At 43.7% G+C, this 22,012-nt stretch overlaps 1 protein-coding gene across 4 annotated transcripts in view; it reads right to left on the bottom strand.

Moving 5' to 3' along the window:
- Positions 1-22,012, bottom strand: part of LOC120905514 (zwei Ig domain protein zig-8) — a 205,548-nt gene that overhangs the window by 26,927 nt on the left and 156,609 nt on the right. For all 4 annotated transcript variants that reach the window (XM_040316383.1, XM_040316366.1, XM_040316392.1 and 1 more), the window contains 2 exons: positions 13,821-13,955; positions 6,108-6,321 (listed from right to left, as the gene is read on the bottom strand). In XM_040316383.1, coding sequence (XP_040172317.1) covers positions 6,108-6,321; positions 13,821-13,955 — 349 coding nt within the window. The remainder of the gene's footprint in view (positions 1-6,107; positions 6,322-13,820; positions 13,956-22,012) is intronic.

Genomic DNA, 22,012 nt, shown 5'->3' with positions numbered 1-22,012 from the left:
TTAGGCTGCTCCTTACTATTCCCGAGTGAAGATTACTTTGCTCTCCCAAAACCGGTCAAAAGTTTTTGAATATCAGTCTCAATTGTGCCATTTTCATGTATTAATTTTAAACCCGTCTTCCCTCAGCCCTTTTCTCTGTTGCCGGCGTATTGAAATTAACTTTCGTACGAATTAATCATCCAGTAGTAAAGAGTCAAAGCCCGAGGCAAGGGGTGGAGTATTGTCAGCGAGGAAAAGAAAGTCCCTCCCCGAAAAATGCGAAACACAAAGTCACACCTTGGCCTAAGCCCCGGCACACAATCACGGGCAGGAAAGTGTTAAAATATTGGCGGTATTTCAAAATTGTTTCGCACTTGCACAGTTGGTGGAAGTTGGAAAAATTCATTACTCGCCGCTACCCGTTAACGTCCCCGCCAGCGCGAAAGGGTTGGTACCGATTTTTCGGCGGCGGAATGTTAATAATTTCTTGTTAATGCCAACCCATTAAGCCGCTCGTTAGGGTTCGCGTATCGATGAAAAGTTTCCGCCGGCTGGTACCGTTCCTTCTACTGCATCCTTGCCTGCCCGTACCGTTGGATCGAGCGCCACCAAAGTCAACGTTTTCAATGGAATAGCTTACTTTTTTCACGCTATTAATATCATGCTGCTAGGATAAGTTAAGCTTAAATTCCGTGCATTGCCGAGAGGGAGGTGAAAGCGAGCCCATCCGAGTGCTTAACATGGTCATCATCGTGCATTCACAGTGACTGTGTGTTTGTGTGTGTGTGTGTGTGTGTGTGTACGCGCGAAAGAGTACAGTATCGAGGTTGAAAGCGGTAGCATTCTTCGGGCAGATCGTTCAACGTAACCTCACCCTCACCCGGAAGCGCAAAATGATGGAGTTGCAGTTGGTGAGCGAGTTTTTCTCGTGCACCGCCTTCCCCTCCGCCTATCGCGCCACGGAATGTGGAAAAACTCGTTCGCACTAGATTTCCGCCCACTGCGCCGTGCTGCTGTATTCTAATGCAATTCACTGTTCGTACCTCGGGCAGGATCCACTCGAAAGTTTTCGCCAATCCTTCCGGGTCCGTGCGTTTAATTTTACGTTAGTGTGTGTGTGTGTTTGTGAGGGTGTGTAGATTTTTTTGTTTTAAAATATGTTCTCCTCTCGGTACAGCTTCCCCTGGTGCATCGTGGTAACAGAAAACGCATGGCAAAAGTGCATTTAGTTAGTTGCAAGTTTTCGCTCTTTTTACAGCCTCCGGGCGAAGTGAAAGAATTCCGTTCGCCATAGTGTCGGCCAGGGAAGCGTGCTGTAAGTAAAATGTATGCAATTGTGACTTGTTTTTTTTTGGGTTTTGCTCTTCTTCCCTATTCTAGGTCTTATCCTTCTGGTCTCGTTTCGCTTCTGCCCGGCTAAGTGCATGCCCTGCCCCGCCCGGAGGCCAACGAAACGTTGTTGTGCGAGTTTTATTTTACACGCTTTGCAACTGAATGTTTGCAATGTGGGGCTACAAAAAAAGGGGTTTCATGCGGAGCAGAAGCTTTTGCTGGCCCGGGTTTGGCGAAAGCTTCAGCGATTCACTCCCGCTAACGGTTACGAGAGTTGTTGTTTTTTTTTTTGCGCTGTAATGACATTGTTTTTTGCCCACTTCCGGCCATCCAAACTATGCGTTCGCTCGGTCGGTAGGGGTAAGTAAGTTTCTTAATCGTACAGTTTGCTACGAGCGGCAGTTGACCAGTTGGTAGTGCGGCGCTGTGCTCCGACCATTTTCTAGCACAGCGCAATCAACGCCATAATTCTTGGAGCTCGCGCTTACGGCACTCGGGGTAAAGTTGTCATTTAAGTTACTTTCGCTTGGATTGGGCGGAGGAAGTGGTAGTGCCGGAGTGCCACGTTGCAGATACGAATGCAACGCTTGGGCTAGTAGTAGTGTCTGCAAAGTGCATTTTCTCTCGTATAGCTCGCGGGGGGCTTTTAAAAACTTGCTCAATTCTTTGTACTGTTGGCGCAAATTCATGAGCAAGCTGTAAGTAATAAGATTCTCATTAGGTATGGCAAAGTTTTGCTGTTTTTGCCGGAAGAAATATTGTTATACAATGACAGCCAAGAGGATGTGGATGTGTAACTTTGCGTGTATGTTATTATTAAGTATTGTTGCAGTTAACCCAGCTTCACGAGAATTCTGACGACGTAATCAAATGAGCTGCTCATTCTCTTGTATATAACTGAAATTTCAAAAGCATATTACCCAAGACATTTTGTTTCTTGATCATTTCATTGGCTCAATTGATAATGGTTAAAGATAACATAAAATACAAAATTATATTTATAAACAAGGTGATATAGGAATATCTATTCAAACAATTTGACAATTAATATATCAATAAATTGGAAAGATTGTCTTCAAGATATTGCTCTCTCGTTGAAATCCGTTTTAATGTTCTCAAATTTACATGATGTTTTGTGACGTGAAAAAAACCCCTATCACCATATACAACCCCGCAGCAAAGAGTAAAACGTCTATTGTATGATCCTTCAATCGCATGTTTGTTCAAATGTTTAGTCACCCAAATTAACATTAATGTTGTCGCACCTCAACCACACTCAACTTTCTGCCCGCAAAGTTCACTCACTAATGCCCGGGTCTATTTTTGTTACGACTCGCAAAACTTTTGATGGATCAGCAATCGCTCCGCCTGTTCCGAATCAATTGAACCGTATTTTTAGCTGTCAAGTTTTTGCGTACCATTTCCTAATTCCCCCTAATGCGCTTGTCTGCTTCATCGGCACCGACTTCCTGCCCAGCAGAGCGTACCGCCAGCGGGGACCAGCAAAGCGTAAAGCTTCTATAATTTACCTAATCGATGCTCAGGTTCTCCGGCACCCGGCACGACTCAATTAGGCAGCACGAGCTTCCGGGAAATCGACCACCAATCGGAGTTTTCTTGCGCCCTACCCCGGCAGGATTGATCCATCGTGATCGAATGGTGCGAAGCGAAAAAACAGCCATCACGACGTAGAATGGGGAAAGATAGCGTTGGGGTTAAGCTGTGTTTGTGTAACTCTCGCACTTCCCCATCCCCATGGTGCGTCACTAATTTCGCGACAAGGGACAGGGCACACTGTAGATTCACACCTTTACCGACTGGTGATGGGAAAAGTTATGCTTGGCAACTTATTTCCGGTCGCTTCTGGGGCCGGGGTGCCGTACGGTCGGATTGATGGTGCGCATCGTAGTACAAATACGTACTCGTGCACGAGACAAGACCACTCCGCGTGTGGAAAAACACACTCACTCTGCACATTCCATCACGCTAGGCACGCACTACCCATTGCTACAGTGCAAAGAACGGGCGGACGAAAAACTTAACAAATGTAGCAATTGTACGGAACGATGAGATAAATAAGCTGCCACGTGGTGTAGAGCGGGCTGCACGGTGGGGAGCACGGGGGAGAGCGAAAATTAATTTCACCCATTCAGCTCGAAGCGCTGCAAGTTGGGTGGTAGTGGAGGAGCTGGTTGTGTTTTTCTTTCCTGTGGTCTGTGGTCGCTTATCTTTGGCGTGCCTCAGATGCGGCGGAGCGAAACACTCATTGGGTGTGGTTTATGGTCGGTTTGGTATCGGCGGGAGCCGTGGAGTGCGGCTGTCGGCCAGATAGATTTGTCAAGGGAAATGGGCGGTTGTTTGTGTGTTGCACAGCCAAAATGCTGGGAAGATGTTGCCCTTTTAAACGAAACACTAATGCCACTACCTACGGCTGTTTTTGGGAAGCTCTAGGGTATGGGGCGGCAGGCGGATTTATGGATTATCGTTAATTTGTTCACTAAGTGTGTTGGTTTTTGCTAAGCAAAGCGAGTAATCGGAAACCATACGGGGCTCGATTTCCTGTGAAGTACAAACAAACTTATCTCGTTGCTTGTTTTCTATGTCACACATTCTTGTTACGCTGTAGATGTATTCCAATTATACCAGGCAGCATGCTACGTAAAACTATCGTTATTGTGATGTTTAGGATCTTATTTTGATGAAAAATATTGATTGAAATTGATTCATTCATATTCGTTACCGTATATTTGTGCTACAGAGAATCAGTTAAAGCGCTGGACCTCGCTGTTCAACGTCAATTCAGAAAATAATAACTAAGCATACACTGTGGAGTTCAGGGAGGCATAGCTCGGTTACTAGTAAGCCTTTACAGCACAAAAATACGCAATTAAACTTATTTATCAAGAAAACGAATGCGAAAGATGCACTGTTGTCTAGCAATATTGAAAGATTGCAGCAAGGCACAGTCCCAAAAGTTGTTATGCTATGGAAGATTGTAAAGCTATTTAGCTATGGATGATAGAATAAAAATAACAAGAAAGAATTCAAACAGTTGGTAATTTTACATTGATTGTTTTAATCCATATAATATAGTATTTCAATATGTTGTTAGATTAAGTAAAATGATCATTAAAACAACTGTGAAATGTTCAACAAAGCGCAATACGATTACGATTAATTTCACAACAAAAGGATATTGGAGAACAGTTGTCTTCAAAAAAATGGGAGGTTCATTCCGGATTGTTGCCATTACTCTTAGGTATGTAATAAAAAAGCAACCATGATGAAGGATATAATCAATGAGAAAGTTTGTAAACTAATATATTGGTGTAAACGTTATCAAATAGTGTACGAGATCCTCGAGATACGACCCACTCAAGTTATAACGATTCGGTTTTCAGTTGTTTTGCAGGTACAAATACAGATTTTGCTAAAAAGTTTATGGATTTTTTAAAGCAATGATCACTGATGATTGTTACATACACATTTCTTAAGTTTCTTCAACTACCTAAGCCTGAATATTTATGAAGTGTTCATGTTCAAGATTGTTATGTTGAAATTATTCTTAAAAACTGTTTTATTTAAAATACATGACATTGTTTTCGACTCATTAACCCCGGTTATAAACAATGCATCTTAAGATATTTGATGTATGACTTTTTTGACTTACATCTTGTTTTGGAACACTTTTTGGGTCCCAAATACTTACACTCGATTCTGGGGGGTCCTGTACTTTAAAAGTCATTAAAATACGATCAGAGCAAGAGCTACAAAGCATCTTTCTGCTCAATATTCAGCATCCATGAAAGTTCACTAGCAAATTCAATTAACCTTTCATAATACCATCAACAAATTGTACAAAATCCATGCAGTTGTAGTCATCGCTACCACACTTTGCGTGCTCCACCTTCGCCAACGCACACAATCCGAACTGTCAATCTCGAAACAGTCGCAAAACTGGATGCGCTAGTAGCAAGGATACGGCAACGCTCGAGACCATGTTTTATTTTACCGATAACATCTTCCCAAACTACTCTTGCACTACACTTCAAAGCGCCTCAGTGGTGGTGATGTACACATACCGGCGTTGTATACTGGCAGGGAGGAAGTACCACGCAGTGAAGCAGCCCACGGTAGCAGTTGAAGTGGTTGTAGCAGGAAAAGCAGCAGCAACACCAACACAACCAGTAGCAGTTTTATGGTAGTGCTGTCGAGAGAGAGAGAAAAACTTTCTCCAATCACCGACGCATCAGGGAGGAACATCACTGCGGAGAGCTGCCTCGGAAAAAGCGGAAAGGGGCAAACTTTCGGGCATAATTAAGTCTCTGAATAGTAATTAGGCGATAAGGTGTTGGCCTAATAAATTTCAACAACTTTGTCCATTCATCACACGCGGTGGGGTGCGTTGCGGGGAGTGTGCTAAGATAGACATAGTGAGTGAGCGTGAGACTTGCCGTCCTGTGCCGAACCGGCACGTATAATGGTGCCACAAGATGTTGTCCTTGGGACTGCGGGAGCTCCCCGGCAGCTCGGAGCAGGAGGTCAGTAATAGAAATGGTGCCACAAGCGACAACAGCGACACAAACAATGGTGGTGGCGTGTAAGTGAAATGAAGTTGTCCTGTTGTCGGCACTAGCCCGGACCAGGTTTGGCCCAAAAGAAGATGTAGTCGATTAGATTAAGCTTGCTAAAGGCAGAGTTTGCTGGCTTCTAACTAAGCGCAGCTCGGTCGCAGGTAGAAAACTCTATCTGTTTCATCAATCGATCACTTTTTCAGGCCTGGCAAGGGAACTTACCTTTGGACACGAACACGTATATGCTGGCCGGTTCGGTGTTGCTGGCCGAGCAGGTGTAGTTGCCCGAGTCGTTGATTTGCGGCTCCCGGATGATGAGGCGGCTCTGCGTCCGTGGCCCGGGCGTGGTTTCGATGGTGATGTCCCGCCTCGAGTCGTCGTAGTTGATCATCCGATCGTTGCGCTGCCAGTACACGTACTGCGGTGGCTGTGGGCTCTAAGGAAGGGTGGACAAAAAGACGTCGCATTGAATTAACAAACTGTCCATCGCTAAGAGCATCATCCATCTTCGTGCAAAGTTGTAACGAGCTTTTACAACTGTGGACAAAAGCAATGGAAAGACTCTGGGCATGGAAGAGAAAGCAGCAAACGACTGTAGTCTAATAATAGAATTTCAATTCACTGCAGAAAAACCCCGTCGTTTCGAATAGTATGTTCAATTCGAACTAATAATCATAATGCCCACTACAAAAACACATTAAAAATAACGCATTGAACATAACGCAGCACACGACCACATCACACGTTCATTCGTTAAATATTGTGCAGAGCAAGGCGCACCATTCGCTTCGTGACGCGACAAAATCATTGCCTCATTATGCGTCAAAAAAGACCGCCTTTGTGGAGTTTTGTTTCGTTTCTCTTTAGCCCTTCCAAGACAATGGGGCGTTGCAGCTGAAACAGCACTTCACAGGAAATCACTTGATCGTAAGAAGGAAACACAGGGAACGAAAAAAACCGCTTTCCTTTCCACCATAAAACGTGACCAACAAAAAAAAGCCCCAACTTACCCAAGCTTAATTTCCTGCCTTGTACTCTGGTGGATGGCATACATGAATGGAAAATCAATTTCCTCATTTTCTACACCACAGCTTTTTTTTTTTGAGGGTGCTGGAGCGGAGCTGGAGGGCGAGCGGCGTACAACGAAAATGGCGCAAAATGGCACAAAATAATGGAGCGACCACATGAAGCAGCACCGGGAGCAAGCGTTTAACTCTTTCAATTTGAAGTTTTCACATTGCGCTCCCGATTGGGCGGTGACTAGGGCTCCGCCCGATGCTCATACACTCTCTTCCCAAGTCACCGTTCATTTTGACTCCTTTGCATCATGGCTAGGTTCTAATTTCGACTAGCAGGACGGGAAAAGAAACGGTGATCCCCCAGGAGCAGTGTGCCCCAATAAACGGCGATTGAATTGGAACCTTCCCGCACACACACACGCCCGTTTAGCTTCACGATTGTGTGTGTGTGTGTGTGTGTGTGTATGTGTGTGTGTGTGGGGCACCGGTGGCCACCTTCCTCCACGAGCGGCATGAATGCTTCCTTCCGTTTCATTTCATTCACTTCCGCGGCTACGACCATGCGGACGCAAACATTTGGCGCAATCGATTCATCCGCTGTCTCCGGAATGCCTTAGTTAGGGTGATTGTTTCAATTTTGCAACGGGCAATAGAGAGTTAAGGGGAATGCTGGCCGACAACCAAAGGATACCAAACGTTCAGAAAAAAAGAAACACCGAGTCGCATGCCATGACCAGCAGAACCTGATCCACTAGTACCGGACCGCCGGTAGACTGGGCGAAAATTTCAAAACCAAACCCATTTCCATAACGACCAGCGAACATTAAGCGTAATTGGAATTTGGCAGCAACGTTGCTGTTACTCTTCGGTATATATATTTTTTTCTGTTGCTGTTGCTGTTGCTCTCTCTCTCACTCGGTTTCCCAATTTTCCAAACTCGGATTTGACTGAGAATGGCATGCTCGATTGTTCGCCATTTTGTTGTTATTTCAATCGGCGACAAGCATTGGAGAAAAATGCGAATTGGAAACAATGGCGGTTGGTTAGTTTTGGCTTTGTATGTGTGTGCGCGCTGCTTTTTGCAGGTCCTCCTCCTGTTGGGACAAATTGCAGAATGTGCATTTTCTGTTGCTGTGTGTTTGTGTATTTTTTTTCCTTGGTAAGGAAATGTTTTTTTTTCACGTCAATAGCTGAACCTTTCGAAAGCACAAAAGGAGTTTCGGTAGTAAAAAAAGGCAGAAAGCAACCGAATCGTTCCCAATCGCACCGACCAAAAGCTAACATTGTGCCTCGATTTACAACGTAATTGCTAGTTAAGAAACCGTTCCTCGAGTCGGGTGTGGAGTGGGCCAATGGTACCGTTCCACTAGCTGCTGCTGCACGTGTCACTTGACAGCACGCCCTTTCTGGACGTGCAACGACCGGTCGGAGTGCGGAAAGCGATTGGATTGTGCCGGCAAGTTTGAATTTGACACTTGTGATGGCCTGTAATGTGAGGAGCAATAAAAAAGAGCGAGCAGCCAACCAACACAAGCAACGTCACACCATGCCTGGCAAAACCGCTTGGGTACAGGCAGAGGGCAGAGAATTTCAAAATTTCAATTTGTGGCTTAATTGTTCCACCCGCAACTTGCTTGTTTCCCTTGCTAAGAGTGGCTTTGTGGGGCAACGTTGCTGGAAGGAGGGAAATTCAGGCACTGAAACAAGCTATCGACAACATTCTTTGAGGTTGCTTCCGTCAAATGAGTTTCGAAGCAAGGAAAACAAAACAACACCAAAAGCACATGCCAACACACACACAAACGCTTACTGTATACTAACGAGAATGGGTTTCTTTCCTTAATTGAATGTGGCATTCCGTTTGATGTAAACTGATATGATTGAAGAGGAACAATATGATATCGTTGTAGTTTAGGGTGGAACGTACATTATGGAACTTGTTCTATGATAAAGTTACGGAAATAAGGACAGTTGTAACAAGATTGTACATTGGTAATGCACATTGTTCGGGCGCTGTATTTTTTATATGTATTTACCATTGTTCTGAAAATTATCTTTATTTTAATGGCTTTATTCAAAACACAAAAATATGGACAATGATACATAAAAGCAGCACATTTATTTCGAACTCTGCTGTATTAAATGCTTTCTATCAATTTTAAAACAAATGCTTCCGTTTAATCAAAAGGCTTAAATGAAACAAAAAGCAACCACTAAAAAGACGTGCGCTTGCTGCGAGCGAAGTGAAACATACAAATAGTTGAAAATTAAATGCACAAAAGATGAAAGCTTTGAAAAGCTCAGGCACAAAAAAATAATGGCATGTGGAGAAACGATTTCAACGGCCGGCCGGAAAATAACCATATCATTACGAAACCTTGGTTGCCAGCCGTTCAAATTTCATATGAATGGTTGCTTTTTAGTTGTGCTTTTTACCCAGCTTCTATGGTTGCCTTTTTGATGCCATTTTTTTGGAGAATCGGATTGGCAAAAAACCAGCTGACGGTTGTTCCCCCTTTTTGGCCGATGGGTTTGTAACGATCGATTTAACTCCCGTGGGTATATGCTGCCCATATATGCCCGGTGTTAAAATGCAAAAAAGTCAAGTTTTTGCTCCGCTTGATTTTTTGCCCTCCTCCATTAATATGGAATTAAAAAGGGGCTTACCAATGATGGTGCAGCTTGGGATTTTACTTTTTTTTTGTTTTTTTGTTGGTTCAGTTAAACCTTTCTTCTATCGGAAAGTTCCCAAAGAAGGGAGCGAAAATAAGCGAACACGTTGATTGCGATTCATTCGATGAAAATTGCTCCCTCCACTCCACACCGAAAGTAAGCCAATTTGAGAATTGATCGAGCTTGGTTTTTTTTCTTCTTTCGTTGCGTTACGTTCTCTCTTTTGCAGATCGATTCGCAGCGAATGACAGCCGTCTGGAAAGTTTGACCATTTCGTGTCGTTTCAACGGTTGTCATCAATTTCCCAGGCGACACCCCAATTAGGTGGTGGGGCAGATTATGCTTTCCCAAGCACTTTTGTGCATTTGAAGTTGGCGGTTGTTAAATTGCATAAGCAAAAGCGTTTGACAAAATTGAATGAAATACGGTGTCAAAAACGAGCACCCAAGTAAGAAGCAAAAAAGTTTGAACACAAGCCACGAACCTGCTTGGCATTTTAAAGACAGGTGACAATTACAACAGCTTTTCTTTGCCACTTCTAGTCAAACGCTATTTTTTTCTTCTTCATATGAAACGCCTACAATTGTGTGCTAAGCAAAAAACACATAATCCTAGCAGAGTTAAAAGACTCCCACAAACCAAGGGATGTGCATGGGCTTAGCTTCAGTTCATTGATGATCGGATTTCCGAAAAGGTGGATCCCGGCACGCGATACGAAAACGCCCCACGAATCAGCCACAGGATTTGAGTTTGAGCCTTCGACAATTTGTTCCCTTATCGATTTGGAGGGATGCGCTTGTTGTTAGTTAATGTTTCTATCTCGCAGGACCTTGACAGTGTGGCTCCAACCTCAACAACCAACATCATTCCGGGCGTAAGGATGCCTTTCTTGATTGTAGTCGTAGGGCGTTGTGTCAAGTGCGGTGCTGGCAGTGGTGGAGAGAAGATCAACGAAAAAAGTTGATTGGGCAGAAAATTGGTAAGCGTTTTGGCTTTTGCAAAAGGTTAGGCACACGCTGGACGCCTCGGTCGAGGCGATAAGCTTCATTTGGTGAACGATAAATTTTGATCCACCGAATGGGTTTGTTGTGCGTTTCATGTTTTGATGAAGGCTAACAAGGATGTATTTCCACGTAAATTTGAAAGAAGTTATATGTTCCACTCTAAATTCAAAGGTAAATAAACATAGCAACAAATTAAGAATCTCAATTAGTAATGGAAATAGTTTCATAATTATAATTACAGCTGCACAAGGTACCAGGCGTCTCCATATTTTCAAAAGCGTTAGTTTATATAATTTCCGTGTATACACGTAGAAAAAACAATGTGATTGAAAATTTTCACGATACAAAATAACCAAATTTTTCAAGTTTTTTTTTATTTTTCGATTCAAATATGCATACATTTTGTCAAAATTTGGTCCAATTTGCGCGAAACTCCAGCGTGAAAAGCAGATCAGTTCATGGTGTTTCTATTATCTTTGATATTAAAACATGTGTGATTTAAATGAGTTGTACGTGTACATCAAACACCTTGGAATGTCATCCCAAACAAAGCTTAGTTTTTTGCAAATATTTTCTATGTTTTTTCGCACTCTTTCGATCAATTTATTGCTCCCTGTCATTCTATGCTTACGTATGTGTCATTAAACTTTGCAGAGGATGTAACAGAAACGATGCCTTGTGTCTGTACATCAACCCGGGTGATTGCGAGATTAGCACCAGGCAACACAACGAGACGCGCAAAAAGGTTTCAGATTGATTGATTTGATCGCACCGTAAATGACATTATCTGTAACGGGCCCTGTCTGACAAGATCAATCTTCACGAGCCGATAGATGCTGGAGAGGAGCAACGCGGCAGTGTGATAACAATCGCTCGTTGTTGCTTCCCGTTCAACGTTGAGAACAGGGAACAGAAATGTTAATCAGAATCTTGATGGTTGTACCTTCATTTTGTATTAGTTTGTGAAAGTTGCATGTATAGGTGAGTGTTTCGTATTGATTTTTTTAGCATGTGATGTGAGGTTGCAATATTTTTGTTGAAATATTTACTGAAAATTCAAGTGCAGTTTGTTTAGTAAACTCAAAACCTTTCAACTACAAGCAAAATTTATAGAAATTGTAAAGCGTACAATAAAGGTCGGTATTTTAATCTTCTTTTAAACGATAAACTATGCTTTTGAAAATCCAATACACACCTTCACAAAGTCCCAACTAGTCAAGCAGCTACCCTTTTGTACTTCATCCCGGCAGCAAAGTATCAACAGAAAATCCATATTTCATAAACTGGAAGATAACGGCAACCTTTTAACGCACGGTTAGCCACCAGAATTTGGGATGAAACAAAAGCGCACCCAAGAAAATCGAGACATTGAGTCCGCAGAGAAAGTGAGCAGCTTCCGTTACCTCGCCATCTTCTGCAGACGCGATGAACTGGTAATAAATTTCCAACCATTCGAGCGTTTCACTAAACTGACCGTTCGAAATCCACACGGACCGTGCCTTCGCTTGCTCGCCTCAGATCCTATTCGGTACGGAATCATCAATTATCGCTTTTATCACTCAATTCACTGCACAATAATGAACAACCCGAGCAAAGGAGAAGTGCTTTTGCGCGAAGCAGCAAGCTTTTGGATAATCTTTTTGAATTCCCTCTTCCTGCTGTGCCACTCAATGACTGCAGTTCATTGTTTTGCCCTGGAGGGAACGAACGGTAGGCAAGATAACCGTGCAAAACGAAAAGAAAAGAAAATGGGTTGAAAAAATTCAAAGCCTTTGACACTTTTGCGCGCAGGTAGAAGAAAAAAATATAACAGTTGTTCTTTGTTATGAAAGCTTCTAGCAAACGGGGTTAAAAGGTGGTAGAAAAAAAACTTTAAGAGACCGAGCATCGTTCCGCAATTGCACATACTTTTATCGACCATTCCTGCAGGGGTTAGTTGCCTTGTGCGGACGATGACAATCCCGTGTGCGGCTATGTATTATCCGGCGGTGTCTAGAGCCTTTATCTGCCCCAGGACGACACGACACCGTGCAGTGAAGCAAGAAGGCAATGAAATGAAATTGATGGTGACTGCCGGAAAATGCATTGCAAGGTAAAATATTGCAGCCAGTCAATAAAAGGTTGAAAAGAGTGACAACGCTCAAACCAATGTAACGCTATTCATACACCATCATTGCCCTACAAAGTTGTGGCGCATGTTTCGCAAGACTATGGTTACATTTCATTACTTCCAGCTGGTACTGTGTACGTACCACAGAAATGTGTTAGTTAAAATTGCTCAAAGATTTCACGCACCATCGATTGAATTCTTTTGCATGTGAAATGCCCATAACCTTGAGTCACCTCCCCAAGCAAAGGAATGTTTCCTTACTGTGAATATCCTGTCCTGTGAGACCCTTTTTTCTCCTTTCGACGTGTGAAATGCCAACCCAAACTGCATACCAAACGGGAAAGGGTTATGGTAGGTTAAAGAGAGCTTAACTGCCAACAGAACAGGTGTGTATTTGTTTCGGAACAGAAAAATGCACGCTTTTACTGAGCTGTGTGTGTGTGTGTGCAGGGAATAACAAATTTCGTCGCTCTCGCCTCCTGAAATGCTTTTTATTTCGGCTGGGCAGCTTAATGGCTCCCAAAAGATGACGCTACAGAGCGTCATCGGTGCTTTGGATGCAAATTAAAAGTAAAAAAACATCCCTCAGCTAGGCGAGAGCTTGTGTTGTGGAACACGAGCCTAAGGTTTTCGGGCAGATAGACACGCGTGTTTTTCGGCAGCAATACAGGAACTTTTCGGGATGCTTTGAGCATGCTGAGCCTCTTTGCATGGTAATCTTATTAAAATAGTTGTACAAGAATAAAATTCTCCCGTTTCCCTCCTCTTTTACTGTCGATGAGGAAGATGAACCTCCCGACCACGTTGTTCTTGTGCTGTGGAAACGCAAATGCAAACAAAATCCCACCGCTCCAGAAGCAGACACAAGCCCCGCCGTTGTCTGCTTTGCCTGGAGAGAATTTGAGACGGGATTTGTTGTGTAATGTGTTCTGCTATATTTCTCGTTTTACATTCAACAGCGCTTCAACAGCATCGAGTTGTTTTACAGTCATTTATATTTTTTCGCTTGAAGATCTCATTCAGCGTGGCCGTTTACATTTCATCGCAACTTTTCAAACTTTGGTAAACTTCCCGTAGTAATGAAATAACCAAACGGTACGGTAACAAACCAGGACGCTCCAGAACTTACCTTCTCAATTATGCAAACTAAATTGATTGTTGATCCCATATCCACGTGCAGCTCGCCGGAACCGAGTATGAACGCTTCCGGGACGACCACTTGCAGGTTCACGAAATGCGAAATGATCCCGGTCGGTGTCGAAACCTGGAAAAATAAGATAAAGAGAAAAGGGACGTCAGTGGAATGGAAATACAAGGAATCATGTAGAATGTATTAAATGCTAGGGGTACATTTAATCGTGTTCGTAGCTTTTTTTTTGGGAATGATGATAACGGCCTGCTTCACGAGAACAAGAGTTTGTTTAGTAAAGAAATACAGGATTATACTATCGTATGCATTACTTTGTACAGCAAAGCAAACTGCGGCCATGTTGGAATTTGTTGGAATATGTAAACCTCCTGCCGTAATGTTAAGAATCGTGTAGTTTCGAGAGGAAAGGGCTGCAACCTTATCGCAAGAGGCTTTAGATTATTTTCTAGGGACTTTTGTTTTCTCTTGGCGGTATACTGTATAACTTACATTGCCGTTTGGGGAATTAGTGTTGCCGATGCGGCACTGCAGTAGCACTGGCGTGTGCAGTACAGAACAATAACAAATTTGTGTACCGTTAGCTGATAGGCAGCTTTTTCCTGGCATGCATGCTTTCAGCGTTGGAAAGGGGAGTGTTTTGTCTGTTTTCTTTTTCTCTTGGCTACGTTGGACCATGTTAACGGGGATGCACTCCAAGAAGATTTACCATGTAATGCGGGTCCAAATGATAGCATACATTTCCAGCATATTCCATAGCTCTCAAGCCCTGTGATTCGCTTGATGGCAAAGAGAGACCGACGTTTCGGCTGCATTTCCCACGAGAGCATGCCTGTTGTATCCTAGTGCTGAAAGGTACACTTCACCGAAAGTGATCATGCATATTGCCCCACACCCGTGGGGTACGGCGGGTTGCACTGCAACCAGGCTGTGTGACGGTAACATAATTTATGTGAAAACGTGATTGAAATACGATCGGAGCATGTTCTAATCCAATCAGTTTGCCCGGAGAAAACTGCTACCTTTTCTTAGACAATCGCGGCAGACTATCCTGGCTGTAGTGTATAGTGTGTAGTGTGTGTGATAGTGCTGGTTGATCGTGCTCAACTGCACTGCACAAGGGGAATAGGGTTGAAACAAGGTTGGAATGTAATTTCATTCAATCCTCTTAACATATTCCAAACCGGTACGGTTCTTTCGATAGGCTTAGAATAACTCCATCTTTAACCACTTTTTATAATAGACTTAAAAACCGCCCGGAAACGACTGGCATCGCTGTTTTCTCAGCATCGGCAACTGCACCAGAAGTCGTCAGAGCGTGGCCCGGAGGCTTAGTATGCTTAGCAAAACGCAAGACACAGGCCGTTTGCTATCTTTAGAAGCAATCGTATCCTCCAGGAGGGATTTCAAACAGTGCACGCTCGCCATCCCGGCCAGATGGAGCGAAGGATTTAGGAATAAGTAATTATTCTAAGTGATTTGGAAAACTTACACCGCACGACGAACGTGAAAGCTTACGGGTGTTTGATGCTGAGCCAGTGGTCACTGGCGACTGTTGCGCACGGTTGGATTGTGGATTATGATTTATTAAATGCAGCTCTCATCCCGGTGCGGGAGATTGTTCTGTGATTTAGTATTTATAGCGCTTGTCATGGCCGTTACGTCAACCTCAGGCGGTGGGCCGTGCTGCTGCTGCTGGCATGCTTCTCCAACAACTACAGTCACCCATCCCGACCAAGAGGGTAAATGAGGTCGCAAAAGGGCAATTCTGTTGAAATGAGAAATTTGCATAAACTGAAAACCACTTGCTTTTACACCGTAACCGGCACGAGCACAAGTAAGACGACCGGCGTTGGTGGATTGAGATCGATCGTGCGCTTCTAGCAAGAAGTGCATCATCCCCGAGCTGTCGTTCCTGCCTGTTCCTGCCAGCAAAGGTAAGCTAATCAGGCGTTGTACGCAAGATCTCTCACCACAAGTCCACAACACACACACACACACCTATGCACGACCTATGCAACGGTTGTTTGCGGTTTGTGTGCGAGCGTGTATGCCCGCTCCCTTTGACCTTTGAGCAAGAGCTTGATGGTCACCTTCTGGATGAATAAACCAACTTACTGTCCCACCCCGCCAAATGACCCTCCGATTTCTGGCCGAAATCTTGCCAACCAATGACCAATATCTGTGCAGTGCCCGGTGTAGCCGTTTAAAGCTTCCAGGAATGTACGCACTCTGTAGATGGCTATTGATTTGCTGGCTTCCTTTGAAACAGTGAACACACAAGGGAACCGATTCGGACAACCCGGACCCGGACAACGGTTACCTGTGTGTTTGCTTTTCGCAGCGAGGGTAGAAATGTTTCGAGAGAAATGTTGCGAAGCGAGAAGTAAGTTGTGCTAACTTTTCCTGGAGTTCAGCTAAACAGCCCAAGGAGCCGAAGCAGATTGACTTGTAAGTCAAATATTTTAATGCATTATTTATGCAGATGTTTACATTTCTGGTGCTCTCTATTGGGACGTGTTACCTTTTGCTTTGCAATGGGGGTACACATTTTTTTCGATACCACTTGTACAAAGAACAAGTAAACATAGGAGTGTTGAAATGACTCAGTTGTTTTTAATCTTTCGTCTAGGAAGGTGTGTTTCGTTTTCAATAAATAATTATTTGGAATGGAGCAATGATGTTGAAGTTATTTCATTATCAACTTGCATCGATATTTTATGAGTTTCGGATTTCAAGGGGAGTTTTTTGTGGTTGCTAAGCCTTCTTAGTGCTGAAGCAATGGATACTGGTATTGATAATAATAATTGACATGGTAATCCTATCATCCTGTTGGTAAGCTCTTTAACGATGCTATGTTTGGTTGGAGTATCTTTAGTAAACTGTTGTGAAGAAGAGTCAGCAGCAGCGTAGCATTTGCAGAAAATGTTTGATGTGTGAAGAAAATGCAACATTGTTTAAGACAACGTGTTAAGCGTAATCTTGCAGAGTTGGGCTGAAGAGTATTTGGAGAGTTGATAGAATCTAGAAATGAACTCGAGAATAAATTGTGTAGAAAGGAACTCCGACAAGGATTGCAATTTGTAAAAGAATGCACTAGCAATAAAGACGTGGATTGAATAAGAGCTATCCAAACACATTTATTAATAAAAAATGTCATTTGAAAAATATGTAAAATACTGTTTTTTATGAAAGCTATATGAACCTGATATATGAAGATTCATCAAATGTAGGGACATTTCAAGGGCGGTCCCGTGATACAGTCGGGAATTCGTACGACAATAAAATTATCTACGGCTGATTGGTGTGAAAATAGATACAAAGGATAACCAGCATTGCACATAATCTATAAGACATTTGAACAAGTGAACTCTGGAGTGAACGACTCCGCTCCGACTTCGGTTTTAGTTAGTCTAATTCTGACAAAATCGGAATTACTAGCTCCGCCCGGATTCGGAGTCGGCTGGAGACGGAGACGGCCGGAGACGTAGTCATCTGAAGCCGGATTCATCCGGATGTGACCAGCATCAGCCTTAATTCGAAGCCGGCTGAAGTTGGAGTTTCGCGAAGTCAGTCAGTTTTGGGCTGGAGGTGGAATTTTATTTCTTTAGTTTTGTTTCGTCTTTCGCTTTGCGCGTGCACTTAGTAAGCAAAGCGTTGTTGTTTTTAAGAATAGAGCCTAGAGACGATAGCAACGCTTTGCGACAGCATTCTTGCACTTTCAATATCCAGTCCCGATACTAAACGACCCCGGCGAACTCCGACTCCTGATGAGTCCGTCTCGGCCTCGGGACGACTCCGACTCTGGACGATTTCGATTACAGATGACTCCTTACGACTTCGGACGACTGCAGCCGGCTCCGAAAGCAAGTAGAATGAGATTTCAGTATGATTCATTAGTTGTTCAACAAAACCTGAACAAAATTCGGATGACCCGAATGGAATAATATGAATGACATGCATTGCGTCAATCTCGTTGTAAAAGCTCCGTGGTTCAGCTCATTATCCTCGTGAAAGGTATCTTATTATCGAAAAGTCAACACTCACTGGAAAGTATGGATATAACGCCCAATAAGTTATTTATGTCAACAAAATAAAATAAAAATTAAATTATTGTACACAATCTAATAAATTGTTTAAAAAATGCCTTTATGAGCAAACAACCCTGTGATATGACCCTCGGCATATTTAAGTGTTTTTTGACAATTTATTTTTTACATTACAACAAAAGTAGCAGCACAATGGACCACCGTTATCAGCTGTACACATAAATTAGTGCGAAACAATCAACGGGCACAATCCATTCACAGCGCGATGGCACCTCAACAAAGGTTCATCTCTCCCAGCGGACACACGGGCTGGCTGGCTGGCTGGCTGGGCTGGCGTGATGAATCATGCAGCCACGGTTTCGCTGTCAGCGCGTTTTCGGTTGCGCATTCACAGCACAACAAATGGGATTTGTTACGTGCCCATAATAAGAAAGCCAATGTGCAAAACCCCTTTGCTGCTGACACTTGCCACTCCGGCCATCACCATTCCCGCTGGCCGTACAAAAGCGTGCATTAAACATTATTTTCCACTACAGCGTTCCATTGTTGCCGAGCGGCGCACGATGCATTGTTTCGTCTCGCAGCAACAGCGGCAGCAGCTGGTTGACTTTACCGTACTGCTTATAATGTTTGTGCGCAAAAAGTTACAAAAGAATCGGCTACCGGTATCCATCTTCCCAGTCGCTGTATATGGCTACGTTTGTGTGTGTGTGTGTGTGTGTGTGTGTGTGTGTGTGTGTGTGATTGTGCGATTGTGTGTGATAAAATGTAGGGCTTCAGGAGCAATCCTTTTACCCCCGGCTGAAATACACTCCGGGGAGAAGCAATGCAACAATACTGCTGTACCGTCGTCCCCAGGAGCAGGTTGCATCCGTTGCTGAATCGATTTATCTTCTCACACCGGATCTCACAACTGGTGGCTTTTTTTAGCCTTTTCCCACCCACAAAACTCGGCGTTTGGCTGTGTCTTCTACTACAGCTTTGGCCCCCGTTTGTCCCCGTTTTGCCGATTGGGGTTCGATGCACACGAATTGATTGAACGCACAAGGGGACTTCCCCCCGGTGAGCCGTGTTTTTGCCCGTGCAGCGGCAAAACAATGTCAGCTTTGTTGATGCTTCATTATGTTGCGCCCGGTTTGCCGGTTGCGATCGCGCGATTCGGGCGGATCTTTCATTATTTTTCCGGCTCGCTCGGTCCACTGTTTGCGCCAGCTCGGTTGGGAGCTCCACTGATGCAAACGAACGTGAACCTGCAGCAACAGCAGTAGAAGCAGTAGCAGCTGGGAATGGACTCGTACCACACGGGCCAACTAGTGCTTCCGTTCTGTCCCCGGGTCTCTCGTGGGAGTGTTCGGGGGATGGCGGTTTTTTAAAGCATTTTTCCACCCTCCTCTCTCTCTCTTTCTCTCTCACGCTCTCGCACACACTGTCTCTTCCCTGTGAGTGCGCAGCAGCAAGAACAATAGGTTTTCGGAGCAAAGCTGCACGTTTGCAAACGACGCTTGTGGTTGCTGGGATCGGTACGGAGACCGAGCGGCGTCGACATTGATGTGCTTCAAGACCAGCGAAACGCGATGGCAAACCATTCATCTGCTCCCATCCCGTCTCACCGCTCAAACTTCATTGGAATTCATTGGGCGGAGCAGGGATTGCGTGGCGCGCCTGCCGTCCAACACAAAACAAGACGACGCAAAGCATTGTGTGGGAACGTAAACTCTCATTCCCAGCCCCAAACACACACACACACCCGAAGGGAGGTTCCATCCCCGGGGGAAAAATCAACAGGGCCTGGAGTTGAAAAACTCGGAAAAACGGCTTCTGTTGTGCACGCTGCAGCAACCGACAGCAACAATCGCCGACTACAAAACTGCCACTGCACGTCACCGTCCTTCGAGTGTGTGTGTGTGTGTGTGTCTATATATGTGCATGGAAGATAGTAACCTCATTGTGCGCCATTGTTCCCATGTGTGTGTGTAGCTTTCCTTCGGGGCAGTTTCTTGCGGGCGACTGCTGCAAAGCAGGAACGTGTTTTGCTTTGCTGTGGCTGTGTGTGATGATGAATAACATGCTACAAAAGTGCGTCTCCCGTACCCTGTCTCCTGCATGAAACCCACCGCTGGGGTAAGCATTTCCCCCACGAACGGCACGGTTCACGATAATCAGGACGCCCGGGTGTCCGGATGGCCCACATTTGCTGCTCATCCACATCAGCTCCAGCTCTTTTGGGGAGTTGGGGAGCTCCATTTTTCTATTTCAACATTTTCAAATTCACCGGAAAATTTTTATTCCCTCCTCCTAACTCCCCCCGCTACGCTTTTTCTTTCTTCGTCCGTTTTCCAACCTTCCCCTTTCCCGTGGAATTGTTTTCTTTTTCGCTTCTGTCTAAAGGAGACCGCTTCCCTTTGCTTTTGTTGATGGATCTTGAATAGCGGAAAAACGACAACAATGTATGCCTTGCGGTCCACCATATAATCATGCCCGTGCGCTCGCATTTTTGTTATTATTTGTACCACACACACTCACACACATACACACATAAAGTGGAAAAAAGTAGCATACACCGGCCCGTTTTTCACGAGCCACAACAGCTTCGTCATTAGAAGCACGGGGGATGCACTGGCTTCCTCCGACTTGAAAGATGAGATGATTGCAGCACGGCACTTACTTTGGTTCATGGAATGGAATAATTACGCCAAGTGATGCACGGTAACGAGCCCCACTAGCGGGCAGAGCCAGCAGCAGGTGGAGCCCGCGCGGTTTCGAAAAGACTTTCAAAAATGGTCGGAAGTGATACTTTCAGTGCCATTGGGGACATGGCAACAGAAGAAGAAACGGCACTCTAATCCATCGGAACTCATCAAACCCACGAAGGCAAAGCCTGGACGTGACCGGTCGGTCTCGGACCATTGTGAACACGCGTAACGAACACGTTGTTTTGTACTGTGCACATTATTCACAATGTAGCTTTATAGATGCGAAATGTTCGCATACATCGTGGCTGCTGTTTCAAACGTTGAGGTCGCTTTTGAAACTTTATAATAAGTTGTAATAATTTTCGTTGGAATTGTCTTTAACGCGAAATTAATTTTATTAAACAATGTAAATGCTTTCTTTTTGTACCAGGAAATCGCTTTCCCAACGGTTCGGCTTGTCACAAGGGAGAAATTAAACTGGCATTTTCAAGAAAGGATTGTCGCTTTTGTTGCTCGAAGAGAACGTTACTGTCTAAAGCGCATTGGGATTGTTGATTATGTTTTGTTGATTGCAAAAACGTATTTTTCGTTCTAAATCCAGCGAGTTTTATTTAAAACATTAATCATTAAGCTATTCTGAATCAGAATTGTTTAGTTGATAATAATGAGGTTAAATGTTTTATTCAAACACAATTTGTTCTGACTGTACGTTCAAAATTAAGAAGGGAGTAGTTTCGTATACAGGTATACCACGATATGCGCGTTCAATGTTATTAATTTGACAGTCTTTCGAGCAATTTATACGGATTTGATACATCAAATGTCTATTGCAAAAAAAATTTTCTTTTGGTAGGATTTTACAAACATTTTAAAGGATACACAATTGTAATCTTTAGTTAGAGTCAGATCAAATAATTAATTTAGTGGCCAAAACCTACTACTTCCAGCAAAACCATACGAAGGATAGCTATAATTTGACTGAAATACCGTGAATATTGGGCAATATCTGTATAATAATGAACCAATGACAGTCGTTGCTACCAAATTGTGTCGCTAAGGCATCCATTTTTGAGGGAGTGCATCAATTTTCGCTCCTTAGGCTCCAATTTTTGACTTTTTTCGCTCAATTAAAACTTCGAAAATAGGCATAACTATGGTTATATTTTAAACATACGGAACTTAACGTTCACTCAATAATTTTAGAGCACTCATTATCAGACATTACGTCAAATTTTGTAAATTAAGTAATTGATTTACAGTCTTCAATTGAAGCCTTAGAGACAAAAATGGATGCCTTAGAGGCAAACATTGTGACACGCTATCAAAAATTGATGCCTTACTGGCAAAAACGACTGTATTTTATTTACCTTAGATTTAGGCGCAAAACGGGTTGTAGCGCCGGATAAATAGCTTTGTGTTTATTCGTTAATGT

Source organism: Anopheles arabiensis, chromosome 2, assembly GCF_016920715.1.
Source record: "Anopheles arabiensis isolate DONGOLA chromosome 2, AaraD3, whole genome shotgun sequence".
Classification (NCBI taxonomy): Eukaryota; Metazoa; Arthropoda; class Insecta; order Diptera; family Culicidae; genus Anopheles; species Anopheles arabiensis.
The sequence above is the reverse complement of the archived record's forward strand: the minus strand, read 5'-3'. Positions and strand labels throughout refer to the sequence as shown.